General features: G+C 45.8%; 1 protein-coding gene across 1 annotated transcript in view; it reads left to right on the top strand.

The window, feature by feature from the left end:
* Window positions 1–25,464, top strand: part of usp9 (ubiquitin specific peptidase 9) — a 90,362-nt gene that overhangs the window by 53,000 nt on the left and 11,898 nt on the right. Inside the window, 21 exon segments of the mRNA XM_070437729.1 lie at window positions 140–270; window positions 405–683; window positions 808–933; window positions 1,135–1,272; window positions 1,667–1,833; window positions 4,663–4,733; window positions 4,736–4,770; window positions 6,461–6,607; window positions 9,435–9,581; window positions 9,844–10,051; window positions 10,365–10,585; window positions 16,542–16,732; window positions 19,260–19,433; window positions 20,130–20,271; window positions 20,478–20,681; window positions 20,972–21,542; window positions 22,711–22,834; window positions 23,086–23,320; window positions 23,835–23,964; window positions 24,108–24,293; window positions 24,411–24,631. Of these exon segments, the coding sequence (XP_070293830.1) occupies window positions 140–270; window positions 405–683; window positions 808–933; window positions 1,135–1,272; window positions 1,667–1,833; window positions 4,663–4,733; window positions 4,736–4,770; window positions 6,461–6,607; window positions 9,435–9,581; window positions 9,844–10,051; window positions 10,365–10,585; window positions 16,542–16,732; window positions 19,260–19,433; window positions 20,130–20,271; window positions 20,478–20,681; window positions 20,972–21,542; window positions 22,711–22,834; window positions 23,086–23,320; window positions 23,835–23,964; window positions 24,108–24,293; window positions 24,411–24,631 (3,848 nt within the window).

Raw genomic sequence — 25,464 nt, 5'->3', positions numbered from 1 at the left:
AAATGCCTCATGGGTATAGTTCAGAACACAAAATATAAGGTTGTAATTGTAAAATCAAATGGTTTATAGCATCAAAACATGGTTAAAATGAAACATACATGTGGGATGTGTAAATGGCCTGTTGATTGGGTTTGTGTAGATAACAGTACCGTGGAGATCCTGCGTGCCGTGTGTCTGGACCATGCCAAGCTGGGAGAGAACAGCCTCAGCCCCACACTGGACTCGCGCTTCTTTGGCCCCTCGCCATCACAAGTCCTCTACCTCATAGAGGTGGGTCTCATCTTGTGTGTGATCACTGCTGACTGTCTCATCATTACCATACTGGGTGGTGTACGCTTTGCTCTCTGTTGACCACTTCTACTCTGTGTGTGTTTGTATACCTCTTTTCCCCCTCCCTTCCTCAGGTGGTGTATGCCCTACTCATGCCAGCCAGCGCCACATTGGGGGAGGATGCCAGCGACTTCCAGTACAACTTCCTGAAGAGTGGCGGGCTGCCTCTTGTACTGAGCATGCTCACACGGAACAACTTCCTGCCTTCGGCCGACATGGAGACACGGCGAGGGGCGTACCTCAACGCTCTGAAGATCGCCAAGCTGCTGCTCACCGCCGTGGGGTTCGGACACGTTAAAGCTGTGGCCGAAGCCTGCCAGCCCAATGCTGAGGGGACCATACCAGTCTCACCGGTTAGTTGGTTAGACGCACACAAGCGCGTGCACACTGAGACATACACACACACACAGAAACGCGTGCATGCGAAGTCGAACTAGGATTGTGATGGCCATGTTAATGCTAACATCCTTTCTTCAGATCAACCAGGCCACTCATGACCAAGCCCTTGTCCTCCAGAGTGCCCTGCAAAACATCCCCAACCCTGCCTCAGAGTGTATGCTCCGCAACGTAGCTATACGCCTGGCTCAGCAGATCTCTGACGAGGTGAGAGGGGGGGAGAGAGAGAAACGGGGAGGGAGGAAGGAGCTTGCGAGAGAGGAATGAGAACTTGGGAATTAAAGAAGTGGGGAGAGATGGGGTAGAAGGACAGACTGTACGTATGCAACTATGTTGATGCCTGTGACATCATCTGCTTTAATTGAACTGACCCTCCCCCTCCTTCCTTTTCCCTCTCGTCTCCTCCAGAACTTCTTCCAGGCGTCCAAGTACATCCCAGACATATGTGTGATCCGGGCGGTGCAGAAGATAGTGTGGGCGTCGGGCTGCGGCACCGTACAGCTAGTCTTTAGCTCCAACGAAGAGATCAGCAAGATCTACGAGAAGGTACGCATGGCTGCTTATCCTTTGATCATCAGTCCATTGATTGATTATCTGCTTTATTTTGATCTCAGTCTTCGGAGGCTGTGCAGATCCATTGCTCTATAGTGGGGTGTTGTGTCGGCCACTGCACTCATTGATTTTCCTTCTATTAACAGTTCACAATTGTTTGTTGTTAGTATATTTTCTACCTTGATTAGGCTAGTGTGTATTGTTTAGCTTATACAGTCCTAGATCTGCTTTAGTGTGTTGAGCGGCTGTTTAATGTCTGTCATTCTGTGTCTCTCTGTGGTGCTTGCCGAAGGGACTAATTGGTTAATTGTGTGCATCTGCTTCCTGAAATACAGAGAAGTGTGTGTTTATAAAGTCACCGCGGTGTGTGTGTTCTCCCCCACTACAGACGAATGCGGCTAAGGAGCCGGACGGGGAGGATGAGCAGGTGTGTTGTGAGGCCCTGGAGATCATGACCCTGTGTTTCTCCCTGCTGCCCACCGCTCTGGACACACTCAGCAAGGAGAAGGCCTGGCAGACCTTCATCATAGACCTGCTAATGCACTGCCACAGCAAGTATGTACCCCCCGCCGTGTGTCTGTGTAAGGAGACGACCTGTGTGTGTGTGAGAGCGCCAGTTTGCCTGTCTATCAGCATCAGATGTGCACTTGACTGTAAGTAGCTCTGGATAAGAGAGTCTTCTAAATGGCGTCTGCTAAATACCCTAAATGTAGATGTTTTCGTGTTAGGCTGGAAGAGCGGCCTGCCACACCTCAAGGCTGGTTGCTGCTGGTGTACCACAGTGGGCTCTGTGTTGTAACTGCTTCTTGTAGTGGATGAGCATTTTTTTTAATTTTTTTATTTAACCTTTATTTAACCAGGTAGGCAAATTGAGAACACGTTCTCATTTACAATTGCGACCTGGCCAAGATAAAGCAAAGCAGTTCGACACATACAACAACACATAGTTACACATGGAAAACACATATAGTCAATATACAGTGAAAAAAAAAAAAAAGTCTATATACAATGTGAGCAAGTGAGGTGAGATAAGGGAGGTGAAGGCAAACAAATATATGTATAATAAATAAAAATATAAAAGGCCATGGAGGCGAAGTGAGGACAACACAGCAAGTAAATAAAAAACTAAAAAAAACAAACAATGGAATGGTTGGTTTGCATGGAAGAAAGTGCAAAGTAGAGACAGAAATAATGGGTGCAAGGAGCAAAATAAATTTATAAATTACAGTAGGTAAAGAGGTAGTTGTTTGGGCTAAATTGTAGATGGGTTATGTACAGGTGCAGTAATCTATGAGCTGCTCTGACAGCTGGTGCTTAAAGCTAGTGAGGGAGATAGGTGTTTCCAGTTCAGAGATTTTTGTAGTTCGTTCCAGTCATTGGCAAGCAGAGAACTGGAAGGAGAGGCGTTCAAAGGAAGAATTGGTTTTGGGGGTGACTAGAAGATATAACCTGCTGGAGCGCGTGCTACAGGTAGGTGCTGCTATGGTGACCAGCGAGCTGAGATAAGGGGGACTTTACCTAGCAGGGTCTTGTAGATGACCTGAACCAGTGGGTTTGGCGACGAGTATGAAGCGAGGGCCAGCCAACGAGAGTGTACAGGTCGCAGTGGTGGGTAGTATATGGGGCTTTGTGACAAAACGGATGGCACTGTGATAGACTGCATCCAATTTATTGAGTAGGGTTTTGGAGGCTATTTTGTAAATGACATCACCGAAGTCAGGATTGTAGAATGGTCAATTTTACAAGGGTATGTTTGGCAGCATGAGTAAAGGATGCTTTGTTGCGGAATAGGAAGCCAATTCTAGATTTGACTTTGGATTGGAGATGTTTGATGTGAGTCTGGAAGGAGAGTTTACAGTCTAACCAGACACCTAGGTATTTGTAGGTGTCCACAATTCTAAGTCAGAGCCGTCCAAAGTAGTGATGTTGACAGGCGGGCAGGAGCAGGCAGCGATCGGTTGAAGAGCATGCATTTGGTTTTACTTGTATTTAAGAGCAGTTGGAGGCCACGGAAGGAGAGTTGTATGGCATTGAAGCTCGCCTGGAGGGTTGTTAACACAGTGTCAAAAGAAGGGCCAGAAGTATACAGAATAGTGTCGTCTGCGTAGAGGTGGATCAAGAGAATCACCAGCAGCAAGAGCGACATCATTGATGTAAACAGAGAAGAGAGTCGGTCCAAGTGAACCCTGTGGCACCCCCATAGAGACTGCCAGAGGCCCGGACAACAGACCCTCCGATTTGACACCTGAACTCGATCAGAGAAGTAGTTGGGAACCAGGCGAGGCAATCATTAGAGAAACCAAGGCTGTCGAGTCTGCCAATGAGGATGTGGTTGATTGACAGAGTCAAAGGCCTTGGCCAGGTCAATGAATACGGCTGCACAGTATTGTTTCCTATCGATGGCGCGTTACGAATCGTTTATGACCTTGAGCGTGGCTGAGGTGCACCCATGACCAGCTCTGAAACCAGATTGCATTGCGGAGAAGGTGTGGTGGGATCGAAATGGTCGGTAATCTGTTTGTTGACTTGGCTTCGAAGACCTTAGAAAGGCAGTAGGATAGATATAGGTCTGTAGCAGTTAGGGTCAAGGGTGTCCCCCCTTTGAAGAGGGGGATAACCGCAGCTGCTTTCCAATCTTTGGGGATCTCAGACGACACGAAAGAGAGGTTGAAGAGGCTAGTAATAGGTGGCAACAATTTCAGCAATAGTTTTAGAAAGAAAGGGTCCAGATTATCTAGCCCGGCTGATTTGTAAGGGTCCAGATTTTGCAGCTCATTTAGAACATCAGCTGACTGTATTTGGGAGAAAGAGAAATGGGGAAGGCTTTTGGCGAGTAGCAGAGGGAGAGGCAGTGCGTTGTCCGGGTAGGGGTAGCCAGGTGGAAAGCATGGCCAGCCGTAGAAAAATGCTTATTGAAATTCTCAATATAGTGGATTTGTCGTGGTGACAGTGTTTCCTATCTTCAGAGCGGTTGGAAGCTGGAGGAGGTGTTCTTATTCTCCATTGGACTTTACGGTGTCCCAGAACTTTTTTGAATTTGTTGTTGCAGGAAGCAAATTCCGCTTGAAAAAGCTAGCCTTGGCTGTTCTAACTGCCTGTGTTATATGGTTTCTGGCTTCCCTGAAAAGTTGCATATCACGGGCTGTTCGATGCTAATGCAGAACGCCATAGGTGTTTTTCTGTTGGTTAAGGGCAGTCAGGTCAGGAGAGAACCAAGGGCTATATCTGTTCCTGGTTCTAAATTTCTTGAATGGGGCATGCTTATTCAGATGGTGAGGGATTGGACGGTCTGTGTCTATGGTAATGTAATATCTGTCCCAGGTCAGTTGGTGGATTGATGGATTAGTTGTTCTGTAGTATAATTGTCTTCTGATCTGTTTCCAGGTCAGTTCGTCAGATGGCCCAGGAGCAGTTCTTCCTCATGGCCACCAGGTGTTGCATGGGCCATCGACCCCTTCCTTCTTCATCACCCTCCTCTTCACTGTGCTGGGGGTACGTATCAGCCTCTCTCTTCACTGTCCTGGGGTACGTATCAGCACCTCTCTCCTCACTGTGCTGGGGGTACGTATCAGCACCTCTCTCTTCACTGTGCTGGGGGTACGTATCAGCACCTCTCTCTTCACTGTCCTGGGGGTACGTATCAGCACCTCTCTCTTCACTGTCCTGGGGGTACGTATCAGCACCTCTCTCTCACTGTGCTGGGGTACGTATCAGCACCTCTCTCTTCACTGTGCTGGGGGTACGTATCAGCACCTCTCTCTTCACTGTCCTGGGGTACGTATTAGCACCCCCTCATCACTGTGCTGGGGTAGTATCAGCACCTCTCTCTTCACTGTCCTGGGGTACGTATCAGCACCTCTCTCTTCACTTCACTGTCCTGGGGTCGTATCACACCTCTCTCTTCACTTCACTGTCCTGGGGTACGTATCAGCACCTCTCTCTTCACTTCACTGTCCTGGGGTGCTCGTATCAGCACCTCTCCTTCACTGTCCTGGGGTACGTATCAGCACCTCTCTCTTCACTGTCCTGGGGGTACGTATCAGCACCTCTCATTCACTGTCCTGGGGGTACGTATCAGCACCTCTCTATTCACTGTCCTGGGGTACGTATCAGCACCTCTCTATCACGTGCTGGGGTAGGTATCAGCACCTCTCTCTTCACTGTCCTGGGGGTACGTATCAGCACCTCTCACTTCACTTCACTGTCCTGGGGTACGTATCAGCACCTCTCTCTTCACTGTCTGGGGGTACGTATCAGCACCTCTCTCTTCACTGTCCTGGGGGTACGTATCAGCACCTCTCTCTTCACTGTCCTGGGGTACGTATCAGCACCTCACTCTTCACTTCCTTGGGGTACATCAGCACCTCACTCTTTACTGCTGGGGTACGTATCAGCACCTCTCTCTTCACCGTCCTGGGGGTACGTATCAGCACCTCACTCTTCACTGTCCTGGGGTACGTATCAGCACCCTCTCCTTCACTGTCCTGGGGGTACGTATCAGCACCTCTCTCTTCACTGTCCTGGGGGTACGTATCAACACCTCTCTCTTCACTGTGCTGGGGGTAGGTATCAGCACCTCTCACTGTGCTGGGTGTACTGGTCAATCCAGATCAGCACCTCTCACTGTGCTGGGGGTACGTATCAGCACCTCTCACTGTGCTGGGGGTAGGTATCAGCACCTCTTACTGTGCTGGGGGTACGTATCAGCACCTCTCACTGTGCTGGGGGTACGTATCAGCACCTCTCACTGTGCTGGGGGTACGTATCAGCACCTCTCACTGTGCTGGGGGTACGTATCAGCACCTCTCACATACATGAGTGCTTTGTGGTTTTACATTACTTTCACTGCAATCATGGCCCTGTTCAAATACATTGAACTTACACTCTCACTGCCTGCCTTCGTTGAAGTTCTCACTGATCTCCCAAATCAGAATAAGCTAAGGTTGTATTATATCATAGCTTTCAGCTATCCAGCCAGGAGAGAGCAGTGATCACTTCAAGGAAGGAAGGAGAAGGTACGCATGTACTGTATAAAGTAGGCAGTGTTAAGTAAGCTTTTCATGGCTTTAACAGCTTTTTTTTTTTTTAAACATTCCCTATAAAGTATTCCAACATTGATCTCTTGCTGCTCCAGGTAATACAGTACTAATGTGAATGTACATGCTCTCTGTGTGTGTTCCAGAGCACCGCTAAGGAGCGGGCCAAGCATGCTGGGGACTACTTCACCCTGCTCAGGCACCTCCTGAACTACGCCTACAACAGCAACATCAACCTGCCCAACGCAGAGGTGCTGCTCAACAATGAAATCGACTGGCTCAAGAGGATCAGGGTATGACCATGTTTCATCCAGATATTGTGTCATGAATAATGCCCCTGAGCTTTGTGTTGAGTTAATTGCAGCTCATGGCTGAGGTTGTAGTCCTTGGTCAGAGCTAGGGCTGTTGCGGTGACCGTATTATCGCCACACCGGCGGTCATGAGTCATGAAGGCAGTCAAATTCCATGTGACCGTTGAGTCACTGTAATTAGGCTTCTTCTCCAAGCACTGATGCTGCTGATGGTCATTAGTAGACTGCCTGGTACTCAGCACTCTATTGTCCCTCTAATCACTCTGACATCAATGCAAATGTCATCGAAAATCAAATCAAACTCTTCATGAGAGCATATGAGCTCATGTTGCGCAACGTTTCTATAGGCTATGCAATTGCGTGAGAAAACAGAGATGGCCTCTGTTAAAAAGAGGATCCCATCAGCTTTCTATAGGCTAGGCCTACTATATTTATTTCTAAACTTTCCTAATATTAAGCACATTGCTTCTCTTTACAACAGGAGTATAGCCTACATGGCTGGCATGAAAATGAATCACGGGTAAAGCATCCTCCATTCGCTATTTAAATGCATAGATTACGTGTTCCCCCTGCCCCTGTTTGCATGATAATGGTCCCTTCTAAATCAAAACAAATTTCACACATACAGGTCAAGTCTGTACACACCTGAGATTTCTGTTTTTTGAATTTGGCACCCTGCACTTCGTCTGGCTGTTGTCATATCGATCCCGTTAACGGAATCGATATGACAACAGCCAGTGAACGTGCAGGGCGCCAAATTCAAACAACAGAAATCTCATAATTAAAATTCCTCAAACATACATGTGTTTAATATAATTTTAAAGGTAATCTTGTTGTTAATCCCACCAAAGTGTCTGATTTCAAATATGCTTTTCAGCGAAAGCACTACAAACGATTATGTTAGGTCACCACAAAACCACAATAAGCACAGCCATTTTTCCAGCGAAAGATAGCAGTCAGAAAAAACAGAAATAAAGATAAAATTAATCACTAACCTTTGATTATCTTCATCAGATGACACTCATAGGACTTCATGTTACACAATACATGCATGTTTTGTTTGATAAAGTTCATATTTATATAAAAAAATCTCAGTTTACATTGGCGCGTTACATTCACTAGTTCAAAAAACATCAAGTGATTTTGCATAGCCACATCGTTTCAACAGAAATACTCATCATAAATGTAGATGATAATACAAGTAATACACATGGAATTATAGATATACCTCTCCTTMATGCAACCGCKRTGTCAGATTTCAAAAAAACTTTACGGAAAAAGCAAMYCATGCARTAATCTGAGACGGMGCTCAGAAMWATARYMAAATTAGMCGCCATKTTGGRGTCAACAGAAACCAGAAAATACATGATAAATGTTTCCTTACCTTTGATGAACTTCATCAGAATGCAGTCCTAGGAATCCCAGGTCCACAATAAATGCTTGATTTGTTCGATAATRTCCGTTAWTTATGTCCAATTAGCTAMTTTGGTTAGCGCGTTAGCGGTAAACAATTCCAAAGTCACAAAGCGCATCCACTATAACGTGACGAAATGTCCAAAAGTTCCGTAACAGTCAGTAGAAACATGTCAAACGATGTACTGAATCAATCTTTAGAATGTTGTTAACATACATCTTGAATAACGTTCCAACCGGAGAATTAGATTGACTTCAGAAGAGCGGTGGAATGGAGGTCCTCCTCATGTGAAAGCGCATGGTGAAAGCATGCTCAGCTCGTGGCAGTGATGACTAATTCCTGTCTCCTTCGGCCCCCCTTCACATTAGAGTCATCAGACAAAGTTCTATTGACTGTTGACATCTAGTGGAAGCCGTAGGATTATTATTACATCTAGTGGAAGCCGCTGTAATTTCATTGAGAGCTTGGTTGAAAATCTGCCACCTCAAAAGAAATTCAAACAGGAAGTGGAACTTCTCAGGTTTTTTCCTGCCATATGAGTGCTGTTATACTCACAGACATAATTCAAACAGTTTTAGAAACTTTAGAGTGTTTTCTATCCAATACAAATAATAATATGCATATATTAGCAACTGGGACTGAGGAGCAGGCAGTTTACTATGGGCACCTCTGTGCACCTTTCATCCAAGCTACTCAATACTGCCCCTGCAGCCATAAGAAGTTAACTTTAAATTAAGCATATTGGAGTACCTATTTCTTTGTTAACTACTCAACACAGAATAGCCAAATGTGCGCACTCCCTCAAATCTTTTGGAGAAAATATCCTTACTATTTGATTCAGCTTTGTTCAATTGTATTCTTCTTACTATAAAATAATGCCATGGAATTCTAACCAAATCTTGTCTGGTAAATGAACTAGTGTAGCCCACAGCCATATGGCATAGCCAGCTCAGGCCCTAACATAAGGACAACTTCTTCATATCATGTTTCTTTAAACCTGACTATAAAATAAATAATGGATTTATTGTGAAGGTGTAAGCTTTATTACATGGATTTAATATACTTTTTAAAATGTAGATGTTCCAAATTCCAAATGCATCAGTAGCTTGTAAGCTATGTATGGAAGCCAGGAGATGCTAAATGTGTATGTTAATTAACGGTCAATTACCGTGAGACCGACCGTTAGCTGATGAAATTTCGTGACTGCCACAGCCCTAGTCAGAGCTAGGTTGTATTCAGTAGGACACACCGTAGCAAGATGTTAATCAACGGGGGGGGGGGGGGAATCAAGCAAGCACTTGTTTTTGGACAAGTCCATGTAGTCCTTTTCTGTTGTGTGCTTAATGAATAGGACCCTGGTTGTTACTACTGTGTGTGTGTGTGTGTGTGTCCCAGGATGAGGTAAAGAGGACAGGGGAGACGGGCGTAGAGGAAACCATCCTGGAAGGCCACATCGGGATCACCAAGGAGCTGCTGGCCTTCCAGACATCAGAGAAGAAGTACTACATCGGCTGTGAGAAGGGAGGGGCCAACCTCATCAAGGTAGGATGGCGTCCATTTTGTATTGAATTTAATATTTTTACTTATTCACCGACATTAGTGGGGCCCGCAGGCCAAACTTGGCCCTCGACAACATTTGATTTGGCCCACCAGAAACTTCTAGAATGATCTTATGTGGTAATAAATATTTTTAATTTTAGAGTGACCTTCGTATCTGTATGTGGCTGTAATAAATGTGCCGCAAGCAGTAAATGTTACTTTCTTACCCTGTATTAACTGTCGCTCTCCCTCCCCCTCTGTCCAGGAGTTGATAGATGACTTCATTTTCCCAGCATCGAATGTGTACCTGCAGTACATGAAGAGTGGGGAGTTCCCCACGGAGCAAGCCATCCCTGTCTGTAGCAGCCCCGCCTCTATCAACGCAGGCTTCGAGCTGCTGGTGGCGCTGGCGGTGGGCTGTGTCCGGAATCTAAAGCAGATGGTCGACACGCTCACTGATATGTACTACCTAGGTAGGAGCTCTAAGAGGAAAACTACACAGATTTATTTGTGTTCTCCATTAACTTTCGCTGATCAATGTTTGCACCTCAGAAAGCCAGAAATACTATTACTTACTCTTGATCTGTATCTCATCATTACATTAGTCTTTCTTCTCAATTTATATTGGTGCAATCACATCCCTGCAACTCTATGCTTACATTTAGTGATACAATCTAAAGTGATAAGAACTCACTCCCTGGTTTACTTCCCTTTAGGTTGTGAGGCACAGAACCTACCCACCTGTTATTGTGTATGGCCAAATTATATTCGCCCCCCATCTCCCAGGTTGTGAGGCTCTGACAGAGTGGGAGTATCTCCCCCCGGTGGGACCGAGGCCCACTAAAGGCTTTGTGGGACTGAAGAACGCCGGAGCCACCTGCTACATGAACTCAGTCATCCAGCAGCTCTACATGATCCCGCCCATACGCAACGGCATTCTGGCCATCGAGGGCACCGGCACCGATGTGGACGATGACATGTCCGGTGATGAGAAGCAGGAGAACGAGGTAATGCAGGAGAGAGCAGTATCGAGGAACGACTTTAGAATTCTATTATTTCATGATATCCAGTTGGTAGTTAGTCTTGTCCCATTGCTGCAGAACCCGTTACGGACTCGGGAGAGGCGAAGGTCGATGGCCATGTGTCCTCTGAAACACAACCTCGACAAACCGCACTGCTTCATGACACACTGCTCGCTTAACCTGGAAGCCAGCCGCACCAATGTGTTGGAGGAAACACGTACAGCTGGCGACCGAAGTCAGCGTGCATGCGCCCGGCCCGCCACAAGGAGTCGCTAGAGCACGATGGGACAAGGACATCCCAGCCGGCCAAACCCTCCCCTAACCCGAACGGCGCTGGGACAATTGTGAACCACATCATGGGTGTCTCGGTTGTGGCCAGCTGCGACACAGCCCGGGATTGAACCGGGTCTGTAGTGATGCCTCAAGACCGCTGCACCACTCTGGGGGCCCCGGAATTTAGAATTTTCTGAAAGCAATTACTAGGGTTTAGTCATACGGTGATGTTGCGTTTGTTGGTTAATCCATGTTTTGTTAAAATCAGATTTTATTGGTCACACACACATATTTATCAGATGTTATTGTGGGTGTAGTGAAATATGTTCCTATGCGGTAGTATCTAACAATTCACAACAATATACACATCTCAAAGTAAAAGAATGGAATTAAGAAATATGTGAACGTACCAAGCACTTGGAGGTTGCTCTAAAGCGTAAAGGTGGAATAAACGAGTCAGGAGCAGGTTTTCTTAATTGAACAAAGTTCTCTATTGAGGTAATTTTTCCTTCTCAAACACTCCAACACAATCAAGGATGATACCCCAAGGAGAACATACATCTTTTTCTTCACAAGAACAAGGAACACAAGGTGAGTATCTTTAAACTATAACAATCACGGGTGCGTCACCGCCTTCACGATCCTTCCTTGGAGAGTTCCCGTCGGGTGGTCGCCCGGATCCGTGGTGACCATTCCCAAGAGATGGTGTGTCCCCTTCTTCTCCTTTCCGAAAGGTACATCATCTCCTCTGTAGAAGCAAACATTCTTTTCTTTCTCCCCTCTCTGCCGGTTCCCTCCTCTCTCTTGTAGGGGAAAAATAATATCTCATTAGTACCGTCAGCTGTGCTTAATTGCCTCTGATCACCTTGACTGCCATGCCGGACTGGGCTACTGTCTGTGGGAGCAGCCTGCCCTCTGGTGGTCCTTCCACATACCTCCCCCCTCAGGACCGGACTGGAGGGCCAAGCGCCAGACGTGCCGCCGCCTTGGTCGCGTTGGGACAGCGCGTCCGCATTCCCTTTCCTCGATCCAGCCCCGTGGATGACATGGAAAGAGAATCGTTGTAAAGCAAGAAACCATCTGGCTATTCTGTTATTGTTTCTCTTACCGACAATCCACGTGAGGGGAGCATCGTCAGTAACGAGGGCAAACCTACGCCCGAGTAGGTAGTACCGGAGATAATTGAGGGCCCACTTAATGGCTAGGGCCTCTTTCTCTATGGTAGCATATCTCTGTTCCCGATCACTGAGCTTCCTACATATAAAGAGAATAGGCCTCTCTGCTTTGCCTTCACCCTGAATTAGGACGGCTCCGAGCCCCTTATCTGAGGCGTCTACCTACACAATTAACTCTTGGGAGAAGTCAGGAGCATGCAGGACGGGATCAGAGCACAGGCTCTCTTTTAGCAACTGGAAGGTGTCTTCCGTCTCGTCCTTCCACGCTGCACGGTTTTGCAGGTTTTACTTGATGAGGTTTGTGAGGGGGTTGGCAATGGTTGCATACCCAGGCATGAAATGGCGATAATATCCCGCTATCCCCAAGAAAGCTCGAACGTCCCGCTTCGTCTGTGGCCGCGGCCAGTCCCGAATGGCCCTGGTCTTTCCTGCCTGTGGGCGTATTTTTCCGTTCCCCACGGTGTATTCGCTTCGGACAGACCCCGGTAGCATTTTTTGGAATTGGCCGTCAGCCCTCAAGAGCACTGACCGTAGTCGCAGGAGGTGGCTATCCCAGTCCTTGCTGTGGATGACCACATCGTCTATATACGCCGCCATGTACTTTTGATGGGGTCGTAGAATGGCATCCATGAGGCGTTGAAAAGTTGCCGCAGTCCGAAGGGCATCCTCACATACTGAAAAAGCCCCTCCGGTGTGGCAAAGGCAGTCTTTGGGCGGTCCTCCGGAGCCACCGGCACTTGCCAATATCTCTTCGTCAAATCCAGGGTGGTGATGAACTTGGCCATTCCTAAGCGCTCCAAGAGTTCATCCACGCGGGGCATGGGATACGCGTCGAATGTAGAAATGGCGTTCACCCCCCTAAAGTTGTTGTAGAACCTCATACTATCGTCCGGTTTGGGGACCATGACTATGGGACTGGACCACTCACTCGTAGATGGCTCAATCACCCTCATCCTTAGCATCTCCCTTACCTCGTTCTTTGCAATGACTCTGCGGGCCTCAGGAATCCCGTAAGGCCGGATATGCACCTTCTTGCCGGGTTCAGTGCCGATATGATGAAACAGGACATCTGTTTGTCCTGTTAAGGACGGGAATACCCTGCCAAATTGCATAATCAGCATGGCTAGCTGTCTCGACTGCTCTGGCAGGAGAGTTCGGCCACTGCGCACCTGTAGCAGGGCCTCCTCTTTTTCCTTGTCCTCCACGGCCATCAAAGCCACACCCTCCTCTCTCACATGGTACTTCTTCAGCAGGTTGATATGATAGAGTTGGACCTTCTTCCTCCTGTCCGGTTGCTTGAGGAAGTAATTGACCGGTGATACCCTTTCCGTTACCTCGTAGGGCCCCTCCACTGTGCCAGCAAGCTGTGTTTGGCCGTGGGCACGAGTACCATCACTTTCTCTCCCACGGTGAACTCCCTGGGTGTTGCTGACTTATCGTAGGCCCGGCCTACGATTGAGTCCGTTGCGCCTTCTCCAAATGCTACTTTACTATAGGCCAGACTGCCGACAGGCGGTCCCTCATCAGGGTAACATGTTCTATCGTCGACTGGAACAGGCATGGTTGGACCTCCCAGTTCTCCTTGGCTAAGTCGAGGATCCCTCGACATGGCCTGCTGTAGAGCAATTCGAAGGGGGAGAACCCAGTGGACGCCTGGGGTAATTTTCGCATGGCAAACATTAAGTTGGGCAGAAGCATGTCCCAGTTTTTCCCCATCTCTGGACACCACTCTTAACCTGTCTAGTACTGGGGTTCTGCTAGCGGTACCCCGTTCCGCTAGCGGAACCCCTCGCCAACAACCAATGAAATTGCAGGGCGCCAAATACAAATCAACAGAAATCTCATAAATCTAATTTCTCAAACATACAAGTATTAGGCACCATTTTAAAGATAAAATTCTCGTTAATCCAGCCACAGTGTCTGATTTCAAAAATGCTTTACAGCGAAAGCTCCACAAACGATTATGTTAGGTCACCACCAAGTCACAGAAAAACCCAGCCATTTTTCCCGCCAAAGAGAGGAGTCACAAAAAGCCACAAATAGAGATAAAATTAGTCACTAACCTTTGATGATCTTCATCAGATGACACTCATAGGTCTTCATGTTACACAATACATGTATGTTTTGTTCGATAAAGTACATATTTATATCCAAAAATCAAATTTTACATTGGTGTGTTATGTTCAGTAGTTCAAAAACATGCTATGATTTTGCAGAGAGCCACATGAATTCACAGAAATACTCATTATAAATGTTGATGAAAATTCAAGTGTTATGCATGGAACTTTAGATACACTTCTCCTTAATGCAACCGTTGTGTCAGATTTCAAAAACACTTTACGGAAAAAGCATAATCTGAGAACGGCGCTCAGAACCCAAACCAGCCAAAAGAAATATCCGCCATGTTGCGCCGTCAACATTAGTCTGAAATAGCATTATAAATATTCACTTACCTTTGATGATCTTCATCAGAATGCACTCCCAGGAATCGCAGTTCCACAATAAATGTTCGTTTTGTTCGATAATGTCCATCATTTATGTCCATTTATTTCAAAATAGCTTATTTTGTTAGGGCGTTTGGTAAACAAATCCAAAAGCGCGTTCAGGTCCAGTCGGACGAAAAGTTCAAAAAGTTATATTACAGGTCGAAGAAACTTGTCAAACTAAGTATAGAATCAATCTTTAGGATGTTTTTATCTTAAATGTTCAATAATTTTCCAGCCGGAGAATTCCATTGTCTGTAGAAAAGCAATGTAACGAGAGATACCTCTCATGTGAAATGCGCATGACTGAGAACGAGGCTGCTGGCAGACCCCTTAGTCAAACAGCTCCCATCTGGCCCCCCTTCACATGAGAAGCCTGAAACAACGTTCAAAAKACGGTTGACATCTAGCGGAAGCCTTAGGAAATGCAACATAACCCATATCCCACTGTGAATTCGATAGGGGCTGAGTTCAAAAACTACAAACCTCAGATTTCCGACTTCCTGTTTGGATTTTTTCTCAGGTTTTTGCCTGCCATATGAGTTCTGTTATACTCACAGACATCATTCAAACAGTTTTAGAAACTTCAGAGTGTTTTCTATCCAATACTAATAATAATATGCATATATTAGTAACTGGGACTGARGAGCAGGCCGTTCACTTTGGGCACCTTTCATCCAAGCTACTCAATACTGCCCCTGCAGCCATAAGAAGTTAAGGACAACAAAGTCAAGGTATTGGAGTGGCTATCACAAAGCCTTGACCTCAATCCTATGGAAGACTTGTAGGCAGAACTGAAAAAATGTGTGTTCTGAGCAAGGAGGCCTACAAACCTGACTCAGTTACACCAGCTCTGTCAAGAGAAATGGGCCAAAATTCACCCAGCTTATTGTGGGAAGCTTGTGGAATGCTACCCGAAACATTTGACCCAAGTTAAACAATTTAAAGGCAATCCTACCAACTACTAATTGAGTGTATGTAAACTTCTGACCCACTGGGAATGTGATAAAAGAAATAAAAGCTGAAATAAATAATTTTCTCTACTATTATTCTGACATTTCACATTCTTAAAATAAAGTGGTGATCCTAACTGACCTAAGACATGGAATTTTTACTAAGATGAAATGTCAGGAATTCTGAAAAAACTGAGTTTAAATGTATTTGGCTAAGGTGTATGTAAACTTCTGACTTCAACTGTGTATATATATTATATATTAGTACGAGCAATGTCGTAGTGGCATAGATTAGARTACAGTATGTAAACATTATTAAAGTGACAAGAGGAGGCGCTGTTGTGCCTTCTTCACCACACTGTCAGTGTGGGTGGACCATTTCAGATTGTCAGAGATGTGTACGCCGAGGAACTTTAAACTTTACACCTTCTCCACTGCTGTCCCATCAATGTGGATAGGGGGGTGCTCCCACTGCTGTTTCCTGAAGTCCACGATCAGCTCCTTTTTGTTTTGTTGACGTTAAGGGAGAGATTATTTTCCTGGCACCACTCCGCCAGGGCCCTCACCTCCTCCCTGTAGGCTGTCTCATTGTTGTTGGTAATCAGGCCTACTACTGTTGTGTTGTCTGCAAACTTGATGATTGAGTTGGAGGTGTGCGTGGCCACGCAGTCATGGGTGAACAGGGAGTAGAGGAGGGGGCTGAGCACGCACCCTTGTGGGGCCCCAGTGTTGAGGATCAATGAAGTGGAGGTGTTGTTTCCTACCTTCACCACCTGGGGACGGCCCATTAGGAAGTCCAGGACTCAGTTGCACAGGGCGGGGTTCAGACCCAGGGCCCAGAGCTTAATGATGAGCTTGGAGGGTACTATGGTGTTGAAGGCTGAGCTGTAGTTCCATTGATAGCTGCAGTTGATATTAGCTCCTTAGCTGAGACACTTTTATGGCACTGAAGATGCGGGGTGTTGCGGTAACAGAGTATGTGGTTTAAAACGTGTTCCATTGTGTGTCCTAATGACCAGGACCCAGCTTAACCCTGTGTGTCCATCGGCCCCTACAGAGTAATGTGGACCCACGAGATGAGGTGTTCAACTACCACCACCAGTTTGACGACAAGCCATCGCTCAGTAAGTCGGAGGACAGGAAGGAGTACAACATCGGGGTGCTGCGCCACCTGCAGGTCATCTTTGGCCACCTGGCCTCCTCCAGACTGCAGTACTACATACCGAGAGGCTTCTGGAAACAGTTCAGGTCAGTGGAGGGAAGAGAATGATTAACTGGAAAACCAGATGGGTCATACATACCAGTATTTTAAAGGCCCAATGCAGCTGTGTTTATCTCAATATCAAATAATCTGGGTAACAATTAAGTACCTTACTGTGATTTCTTTTCAATCAAAATGGTAAAAAATAAACAAACGTACACTATACAGTGCATTCGGGAAAGTATTCAGACCACTTGACTTTTTCAACATTTTGTTACATTACAGCCTTATTCTAAAATTGATTAAGTCGTTTTTTCCATCACAAATCTATACACAATAGCCCATAATGATTAAGCAAAACAGGTTTTAGGGATTTCACTTTTACATAAGTTTTCAGACCCTTTACTATAGCTTGGCACACCTGTATTTGGGGAATTTCTCCCATTCTTCTCTGCAGATCTTCTCAATCTCTGTTAGGTTGGATGGGGAGTGTCGCTGCACAGCTATTTTCAGGTCTCCAGAGATGTTCGATCGGGTTCATGTCCGGGCTCTGGCTGGGCCACTCAAGGATATTCAGAGACTTGTCCAGAAGCCACTCCTGCGTTGTCTTGGCTGTGTGTTTAGGGTCGTTGTCCTGTTGGAAGGTGAACCGTCGCCCCAGTCTGAGGTCCTGAGCGCTCTGGAGCAGGTTTTCATCAAGGATCTCTCTGTACTTTGTTCCGTTTGTCTTTCCCTCGATCCTGACTAGTCTCCCAGTCCCTGCCACTGAAAAACATACCCACAGCATGATGCTGCCTCCACCATGCCTCACCATAGGGATGGTGCCAGGTTTCGTCCAGACGTTACACTTGGCATTCAGGCCCAAGACATTTTGGTTTCATCAGACCAGAGAATCTTGTTTTGCCTTTTGGCAAACTCCAAGCGGGCTGTCGTGCCTTTTACTGAGGTTTGGCTTCTGTCAGGCTACTCTACCAAAAAAGGCCTGATTGGTGGAGTGCTGCAGAGATGGTTGTCCTTCTGGAAGGTTCTCCCATCACCACAGAGGAACTCTGGAGCTCTGTCAGAGTGACCATCGGGTTCTTGGTCACCTTTGTGACCAAGGCCCTTCTCCCCCGATTGCTCAGTTTGGCCTGGCGGCCAGCTCTAGGAAGAGTCTTGGTGGTTCCAAACTTCTTCCATTTAAGAATGATGGAGGCCACTGTGTACTTGCGGACCTTCAATGCTGCAGACATTTTTTGGTACCCTTCCCCAGATCTGTGCCTCAACAAAATCCTGTCTCGGAGCTCTATGAACAATTCCTTCGACCTCATGTCTTGGTTTTTGCTCTGACATGTACTGTCAACGGTGGGACCTTATATAGACAGGTGTGTGCCTTTCCAAATCATGTTCGATCAATTGACTTTACCACAGGTTGAACGCCATTCAAGTTGTAGAAACATTTCAAGGATGATCAGTGGAAACAGGATGCAGCTGAGCTCAATTTTGAGTCTCACAACAAAGGGTCTGAATACTTATGTAAATAAGGTACTTCTGTTTTTGTTTCTAATAAATGTGCAATAATGTCTAAAGGCCTGTTTTTGCTTTGCCATTATCGGGTATTGTGTGTAGATTGGTGAGGAAACACTTAATTTAATCAATTTTAAATAAGGCTGTACCTAACAAAATGTGGAAAAAGTCAAGGGGTCTGAATACTTTCCGAATGCACTGTGTGGGGCATACAGCAATCTAAGCTCTGTAGATTTTGCTGCGAAGAGAGAATCACAAGATCATTTGTTCTGGTATGGCCCCTATGTAGTTTGGTTACAGTTTCAGGAGTGTTTTTTTTTTTAATCACAAAATTCACTTAAAATGTACCTTACAAATAGCAGAGTTGGGCGATTTGTAAAGCTATAGTCAGTCAATAATATAATACTTGTAGGAAAGGTTTTCATCTTTAATGAAAATCTGTGGTATACCATTAGAAAGGTTAAACATTTATGTAAAACATCACAACACAATTGARAAATATATGACACATGGAAACCAAATGGTTGTGGTCTACGGTGATAGGTGGGATGGGCTGAGGGATGCGATTGAAGAGCTCATGTTCAGTCATGTGTTATTGTTATGTGATTGCTGTATATAAAAGTACAATGTATGTCAAATATATATGTAAATTGTGATACTGTATGTAGAATGTATGTATATGTAGCAAAAAAGTTGTCAAACTATGTGTCCTCCAAAGAGGGGGTGGTTGATGGGTTAATGTAAAAAAAAAWTTTTTTKGAATGACATCGGTGTGCATCGTGTGATTTTTAACCAATTATGAGTAGGCATGTCATTAACAACACTTACCCTCATCTCTTTTTTACTACAGAMAATAGAAACACGCCATTTACACATGTTGATGTTGGGGTGGTGCTGTGTAGATTGTGAATATGAAGTAGAATATTCTTTTTTTTTTTATTCCCTTCAAATATTTTGAAATACTTGACCTACACTCGATTTAGATTGCCTCGTACAATGGAACCAGTGCTATAGTCCCAGAAGTGCTACTTCACCTTTCATCCCTTCTAACCTCATCCCCTCCTATAGGTTATGGGGTGAGCCGGTGAACCTGCGAGAGCAGCACGATGCCCTGGAGTTCTTCAACTCTCTAGTGGACAGTCTGGACGAGGCTCTGAAAGCCTTGGGTCACCCAGCCATGCTCAGTAAGGTGCTGGGTGGATCCTTTGCTGACCAGAAGATCTGCCAGGGGTGCCCACATAGGTAACTCACACACCGCCATAGGAACAGATCTAAGATCAGTGATATCTTGGCAATTCATAACCTCAACCATTATGGGGGAGAATGTGAAACTGACTTGAGATCTGGTCTAGGGGCAAAATGGACCAATGCTTATTGTTCACGCATCTCAGGGTAATTGATTTGAAGATGTGCATTTCTGCAGAGAGAGAGATTTGTTTGTTGTGGTTTTATATGAGGCTGCTTCAGTGTTTAGTCTCCCTAGATATCCAGGTTGCCTCTCACCATTTTCAAATGTTCTGTCTTGACATGTTCCAGCATAACATGTCTTTGTCACTACCTACGTCACATCCTTATCGGCTTCAATAAAATACAAAGTGGTATCGAGCAGGATGGAGATCAGAGGTTATGATTAAGGTATACATTTAACGCCCCCACAAACCACGCCTCCAATAATTTCCCAGTGTGCCTTGCCTTTTTCAATTGCATTATGGCGTTACCCCCCATGACTATATTTGTTAGTGACAGAGACATTGTTGAAGTCTTTCATTTTCAGTCCTATGGCCTTCACCAAGTGAATATTTGCATGAAAATCCGTCACCAATTGGATGGAAACCTAGCTAGTGAAACCAGACCCTAGTCATTGCTGTTGCCTAGAGTCGGGTTTATGAGACTATACAGTGTTGGTTGAAATGAATGTGGATATTGTGTGTGCTACAGGTATGAGTGTGAGGAGTCATTCACCACTCTGAATGTAGACATCAGGAACCACCAGAACCTGTTGGACTCAATGGAGCAGTACGTCAAAGGAGACCTGCTGGAGGGTGCTAACGCATACCACTGTGAGAAGTGCAACAAGAAGGTAAGAATAACGTTTTTCTTATCAGATCTTACAATTGAAATGTACCAATAGCCCTTTTTCCTAACTAGCTACATTCCTATAGGCTTTCCAGGGTTGTAGCAATAGCCTGCTTGCCCAGTAGTTCTCCGGGAGGAGGGTTAGCTTAGGCCCCCTGACCAGAAGGCTAGTAGCAGTAACGTGTTGGTCGTCTACCCCCCACCCTCCAGGTGGACACAGTGAAGCGGCTGCTGATCAAGAAGCTTCCCCCAGTGCTAGCCATCCAGCTGAAGAGGTTTGACTACGACTGGGAGAGGGAGTGTGCCATCAAGTTCAACGACTACTTTGAGTTCCCCAGGGAGCTGGACATGGAGCCCTACACAGTAGCCGGGGTGGCCAAGCTGGAGGGGGACGACGTCAACCCAGAGAACCAGGTTAGGGATGGCATGAAGATGACACAGATTATTACATTGTGTGTAGAAATACGGAGTAAATGTATATTTTAATGATTTCATAATGTTGTAGTTGTCGTTCTAACATTTCAGATAGTTGAAATTAGAAATATTTTATGTCAATGAATTCAGATGGGATCACATTTAAAGGGACAATTCACTCCAAAAATCAGTGTCAGATGTCTTCATACCTCACTTTGGAGTGAACTGTCCCTTTAAACGAACCAATTAAGTGGTTCACTTTAACATCAATTATTGTGTCCTGCCCTCAGGTGATCCAGCAGAACGAGCCCTCTGAACCAGAGCCCCCAGGCAGCTCCAAGTACCGCCTGGTTGGGGTGCTGGTCCACTCAGGCCAGGCCAGCGGCGGACACTACTACTCCTACATCACACAGAGGAACGTGGGTGGGGCAGACGGCGAGCGGAACCGCTGGTACAAGTTTGACGACGGCGACGTGACGGAGTGCAAGATGGACGACGAGGAGGAGATGAAGAACCAGTGCTTCGGAGGGGAGTACATGGGCGAGGTGTTTGACCACATGATGAAGAGGATGTCGTACCGGCGTCAGAAGCGCTGGTGGAACGCATACATCCTCTTCTACGAGCGGATGGACTCACTGGACAAGGACAGTGAGCTGGTCAAATACATTCAGGAGCTGACCATCTCGTCCTCGTCCAACAACAAGCCGTCGCACCAGGTCAAGATGCCCGGTGTAATCGAGTGCAGTGTGCGCAAGCAGAACGTGCAGTTCATGCACAATCGTATGCAGTACAGCCTGGAGTATTTCCAGTTTGTTAAGAAACTTCTGACCTGTAACAGTGTCTATTTAAACCCTCCGCCAGGTAAGTGGAACACACACACACACACAGGCTTCAGAATACCTCCTTTTGAGTTTTAGAGTTCTTCTCGGGGTGGGTGTTGCTGCTAGTCTGAGGTTTTGTTTGTCTTCTTTGTTCTCCCCTGTTATTTCCCCTGCTAATGTGTACAACCCAAGAAGTGAGATTGATATTACTGTGATTTGCCTTTTTAATTTGTGCACTGTGAATGGCCCAACCTCTCACCTTAGTACCATAACAAGGCTTTTTATCACTGTAATAGCGACATGACTTTTGCTTTAATAGGAGATACTTTCATTCCTTTCAATATTTAAAAAGATGAAAAAGACCCCCTCGTTTTAATCTTACCACTGGTAGCACTGTATTGGAGATGTATTCAACTTCACCGCCCCCTTAGAGAGTTGTATGGAGAGGGAGAGTGTAGGATGGCAGAGCTGAACGTAACATTGGCTGACTGTAAACTGCAGCAGTTTCCTCTGCCTTCTGCATTATTAATGCAGCCAGCCAGGCCACAGTGTACTGCTGTCTGTCTGTCTGTCTGTTGCACGACAGGCACAGGGAAATGAACTGACTACTGCAGGGTTAGCCATCCGTGTAAAAGCACTTGGTTGGGATGAAATGCTTCAGATTATGTATGTATGTATGTATGTATGTATGTATGTATGTATGTATGTATGTATGTATGTATGTATGTATGTATGTATGTNTGTATGTATGTATGTATGTATGTATGTATGTATGTATGTATGTATGTATGTATGTATGTGGGTATGTGGGTGAAAGAGGGGGAGGTTTGTTAGGATGTGTTTGTTTCTTTTTAGTGTCATGTGTGCAAACGGACAACTGTTCTCGTCAATGTCCCCAATTTCAGCCTCTTATTTAGAAGTAAGCAGCAAATTAGGTCATATGCTATTTGAACAGTGATGAGATTCTCGGATTCGGCTCCAGTGACTGACTCACACATTAACTTTGAAATTGAAATATCTCGCTCTGTGAAGCTCAGGAATAGTCTCTTGCTGAATATTATTCAATACCAACTTAATCCTTCACTAATTTGCATTTAGAGAAGAAACATGAATTTTCTTTCCTTTTTTCATTGAAATGTTCCATTAGGAACTTTAATGTTAATTTGTGACTGAAGTCTGAAGCGATGTTTGTTGTTTGGTTGAATCAGGACAAGACCATCTACTGCCTGAGGCGGAGGAGATGGCTATGATTAGTGTTCAGCTGGCTGCTAAGTTCCTCTTCAGCACTGGGTTCCACACCAAGAAAGTAGTGAGGGGGCCTGCCAGTGACTGGTGAGTACTGTCTGTCTCACCTTTCAACTTTGACCTGTGTTCAGAGTGAAGGATCTTTGTTTTATTATTCTATGTTTTGTTATTCCTTTCTATCAGTCTTCCCTTTCTCCTCCTCGCTATTTATCTCCACTCTCCCTTGCATCATTCTCTCCCCTTCGGAAACTATCACTGCTTCCTCCATCCATTGACACATCCCTCTCTTCTCTCCCCTTTCTCTAATCACATGTGTGTATCTCTCTCTCCATCCCCAGGTATGATGCGCTTTGCGTCCTGCTGAGACACAGTAAGAATGTACGCTACTGGTTTGCACACAACTTCCTGTTTGCCTACGCCAACCGCTTCTCTGAGTACCTGCTGGAGTGCCCCAGTGCCGAGGTCCGGGGCGCGTTCGCCAAACTTATCGTCTTCATTGCACACTTCTCCCTGCAAGACGGACCCTGCCCCTCCCCCACCGCCTCTCCTGTCGGAGCCTCCACCCAACCACAGGTGAATGGGCTGGTTCTCCTATTCCTAAAACACAAACTATCAGGATGGTGTTCAGTAGGCATTAAACGGGAGAAACGTTTTGAAACAGAGCAGGTTCTACCTGGAWTTGTCCAATAAGAACTCTTGTTTTCGGCTTCTGTTATCAAATGTTACCCCCCGTTTCATGCATACTGAGCATTACCCCATACAAAGCAACTTTTCTCTGTTCTTGTGGAATATGTTTTAACTTCCCCTCTCACTCTTGCTTTCGCTCTCTTCTCTCTCTCTCTCTCTCTCTCTTCTTCTCTCTCTCTCTCTCTTCTCATCTCTCTCTCTCTCTCTCTCTCGCTCTCTCTCTCTCGTCTCTTCTCTCTCTCTCTCTCTCTCTCTCTCTCTCTCTCTCTCTCTCTCTCTTCGCTCTCTCTCCTCTCTCTCTCTCTCTCTCTCTCTCTCGTCTCGCTCTGCTCGCTCTCTCGCTCTCTCGCTCTTCCTCCTCTCTCTCATCTCACTCTCTCGCTCTCTCTCTCTGTGTCAGGCATGTGATAACCTGAGTCTCAGTGACCACCTGTTGAGGACTGTGTTGAACCTGCTCAGGAGAGAGGTGTCAGAGCACGGCCGACACCTGCAGCAGTACTTCAACCTCTTCGTTATGTATGCCAACCTGGGTAAGGAAGACACACACACAGTACTGCCATACACACCTGCTCTCTCAACCCTTTGAGGAAGAGTATGGCTCACTGGCTATTCATTTCTCTTCTTGCCTCGCTCTCCTTCTCTTCCTTATACCCTCCCTCCCACCCTTCTCCAGGGCTGGCAGAGAAGACCCAGTTGTTGAAGCTGAGTGTCCCAGCTACCTTCATGCTGGTGGCTCTAGACGAGGGGCCTGGCCCTCCCATAAAGTACCAGTATGCTGAACTAGGCAAACTGTACACCGTAGTCTCCCAACTGGTGCGCTGCTGTGACGTGGCCGCGCGCATGCAGTCCTCCATCAATGGTGAGTTCACTCAGGGGTGAGGGGTCGTGACCTATGGTCAACGGACAAAGACGAGCCAGTAACACCTGGGTCATATTCATTGTCCTTCTCTCTCTCCCTCTTTCTCTCTACATCCAGGTAACCCCCCTCTCCCTAACCCGTACGGTGATGCCAACCAGACCACCCCGGTGATGCCTGTGCAGCAGCTGGTGGGAGAGATCCTGTTCGTAAGGACCAGCTACGTGAAAAAGATCATTGAGGACTGCAGCAACTCAGAGGAGACGGTCAAGCTGCTGCGCTTCAGCTGCTGGGAAAACCCCCAGTTCTCCTCCACTGTACTATCAGAGCTGCTCTGGCAGGTAAGTGTTAAAACTGGTGAAAACACAGATGGACACACTTGTTTTTCTGTCCTCATGGGGACCTACAATTTATTTCCATTCTAAATTCTATTTTCCCTATACTTAACACCTAACCCTAAACCTAACCCCTTAGCTTACAATAGCCTTTGTCCTCGTGGGGATGTGTGAAGTCCCCACAAGGGATACTTTTCCTTGTTTTCCTATCCTTGTGGGGACTTTAGGGGATTTCAGGTCCCCATGAGGATAGAAGAGCAAGACCACACACACACACACCCACACAAACTAGGCAGGTTATACAGATATAAATATATATTTATTTAGGGGGTAGGTCAGCTTTAATATTGCAGATAGATTGTGGCTTCTATCACTGTAATTGTCTGCATCATTTCCAATCCCCCATATCTTTTTTTTGTAAATATATACTCTACCGTTCAAAAGTTTGGGGTCACGTAGAAATGTCCTTGTTTTTGAAAGAAAAGCACATTTTTTGTCCATTTAAAATAACAAATTTATCAGAAATACAGTGTAGACATTGTTAATGTTGTAAATTACTATTGTAGCTGGAAATGGCAGATTTGGGGGAAAAAATTAAAAATGATGGAAAATCTACATAGGCGTACAGAGGCCCATTTATCAGCAACCATCACTACTGTGTTCCAATGGCACATTGTGTTAACTGATCCAAGTTTATCATTTTAAAAGGCTAATTAAGCGTAAGGAAAACCCTTTTGCAATTATGTTAGCGCAGCTGAAAACTGTTCTGATTAAAGAAGAAATAAAACTGGCCTTGAGTATCTGTAGCATCAGTATTTGTGGGTTCGTTTACAGGCTCA

Source organism: Salvelinus sp. IW2-2015, linkage group LG36 (genome assembly GCF_002910315.2).
Source record: "Salvelinus sp. IW2-2015 linkage group LG36, ASM291031v2, whole genome shotgun sequence".
Taxonomy (NCBI): domain Eukaryota; kingdom Metazoa; phylum Chordata; class Actinopteri; order Salmoniformes; family Salmonidae; genus Salvelinus; species Salvelinus sp. IW2-2015.
The sequence above is the reverse complement of the archived record's forward strand: the minus strand, read 5'-3'. Positions and strand labels throughout refer to the sequence as shown.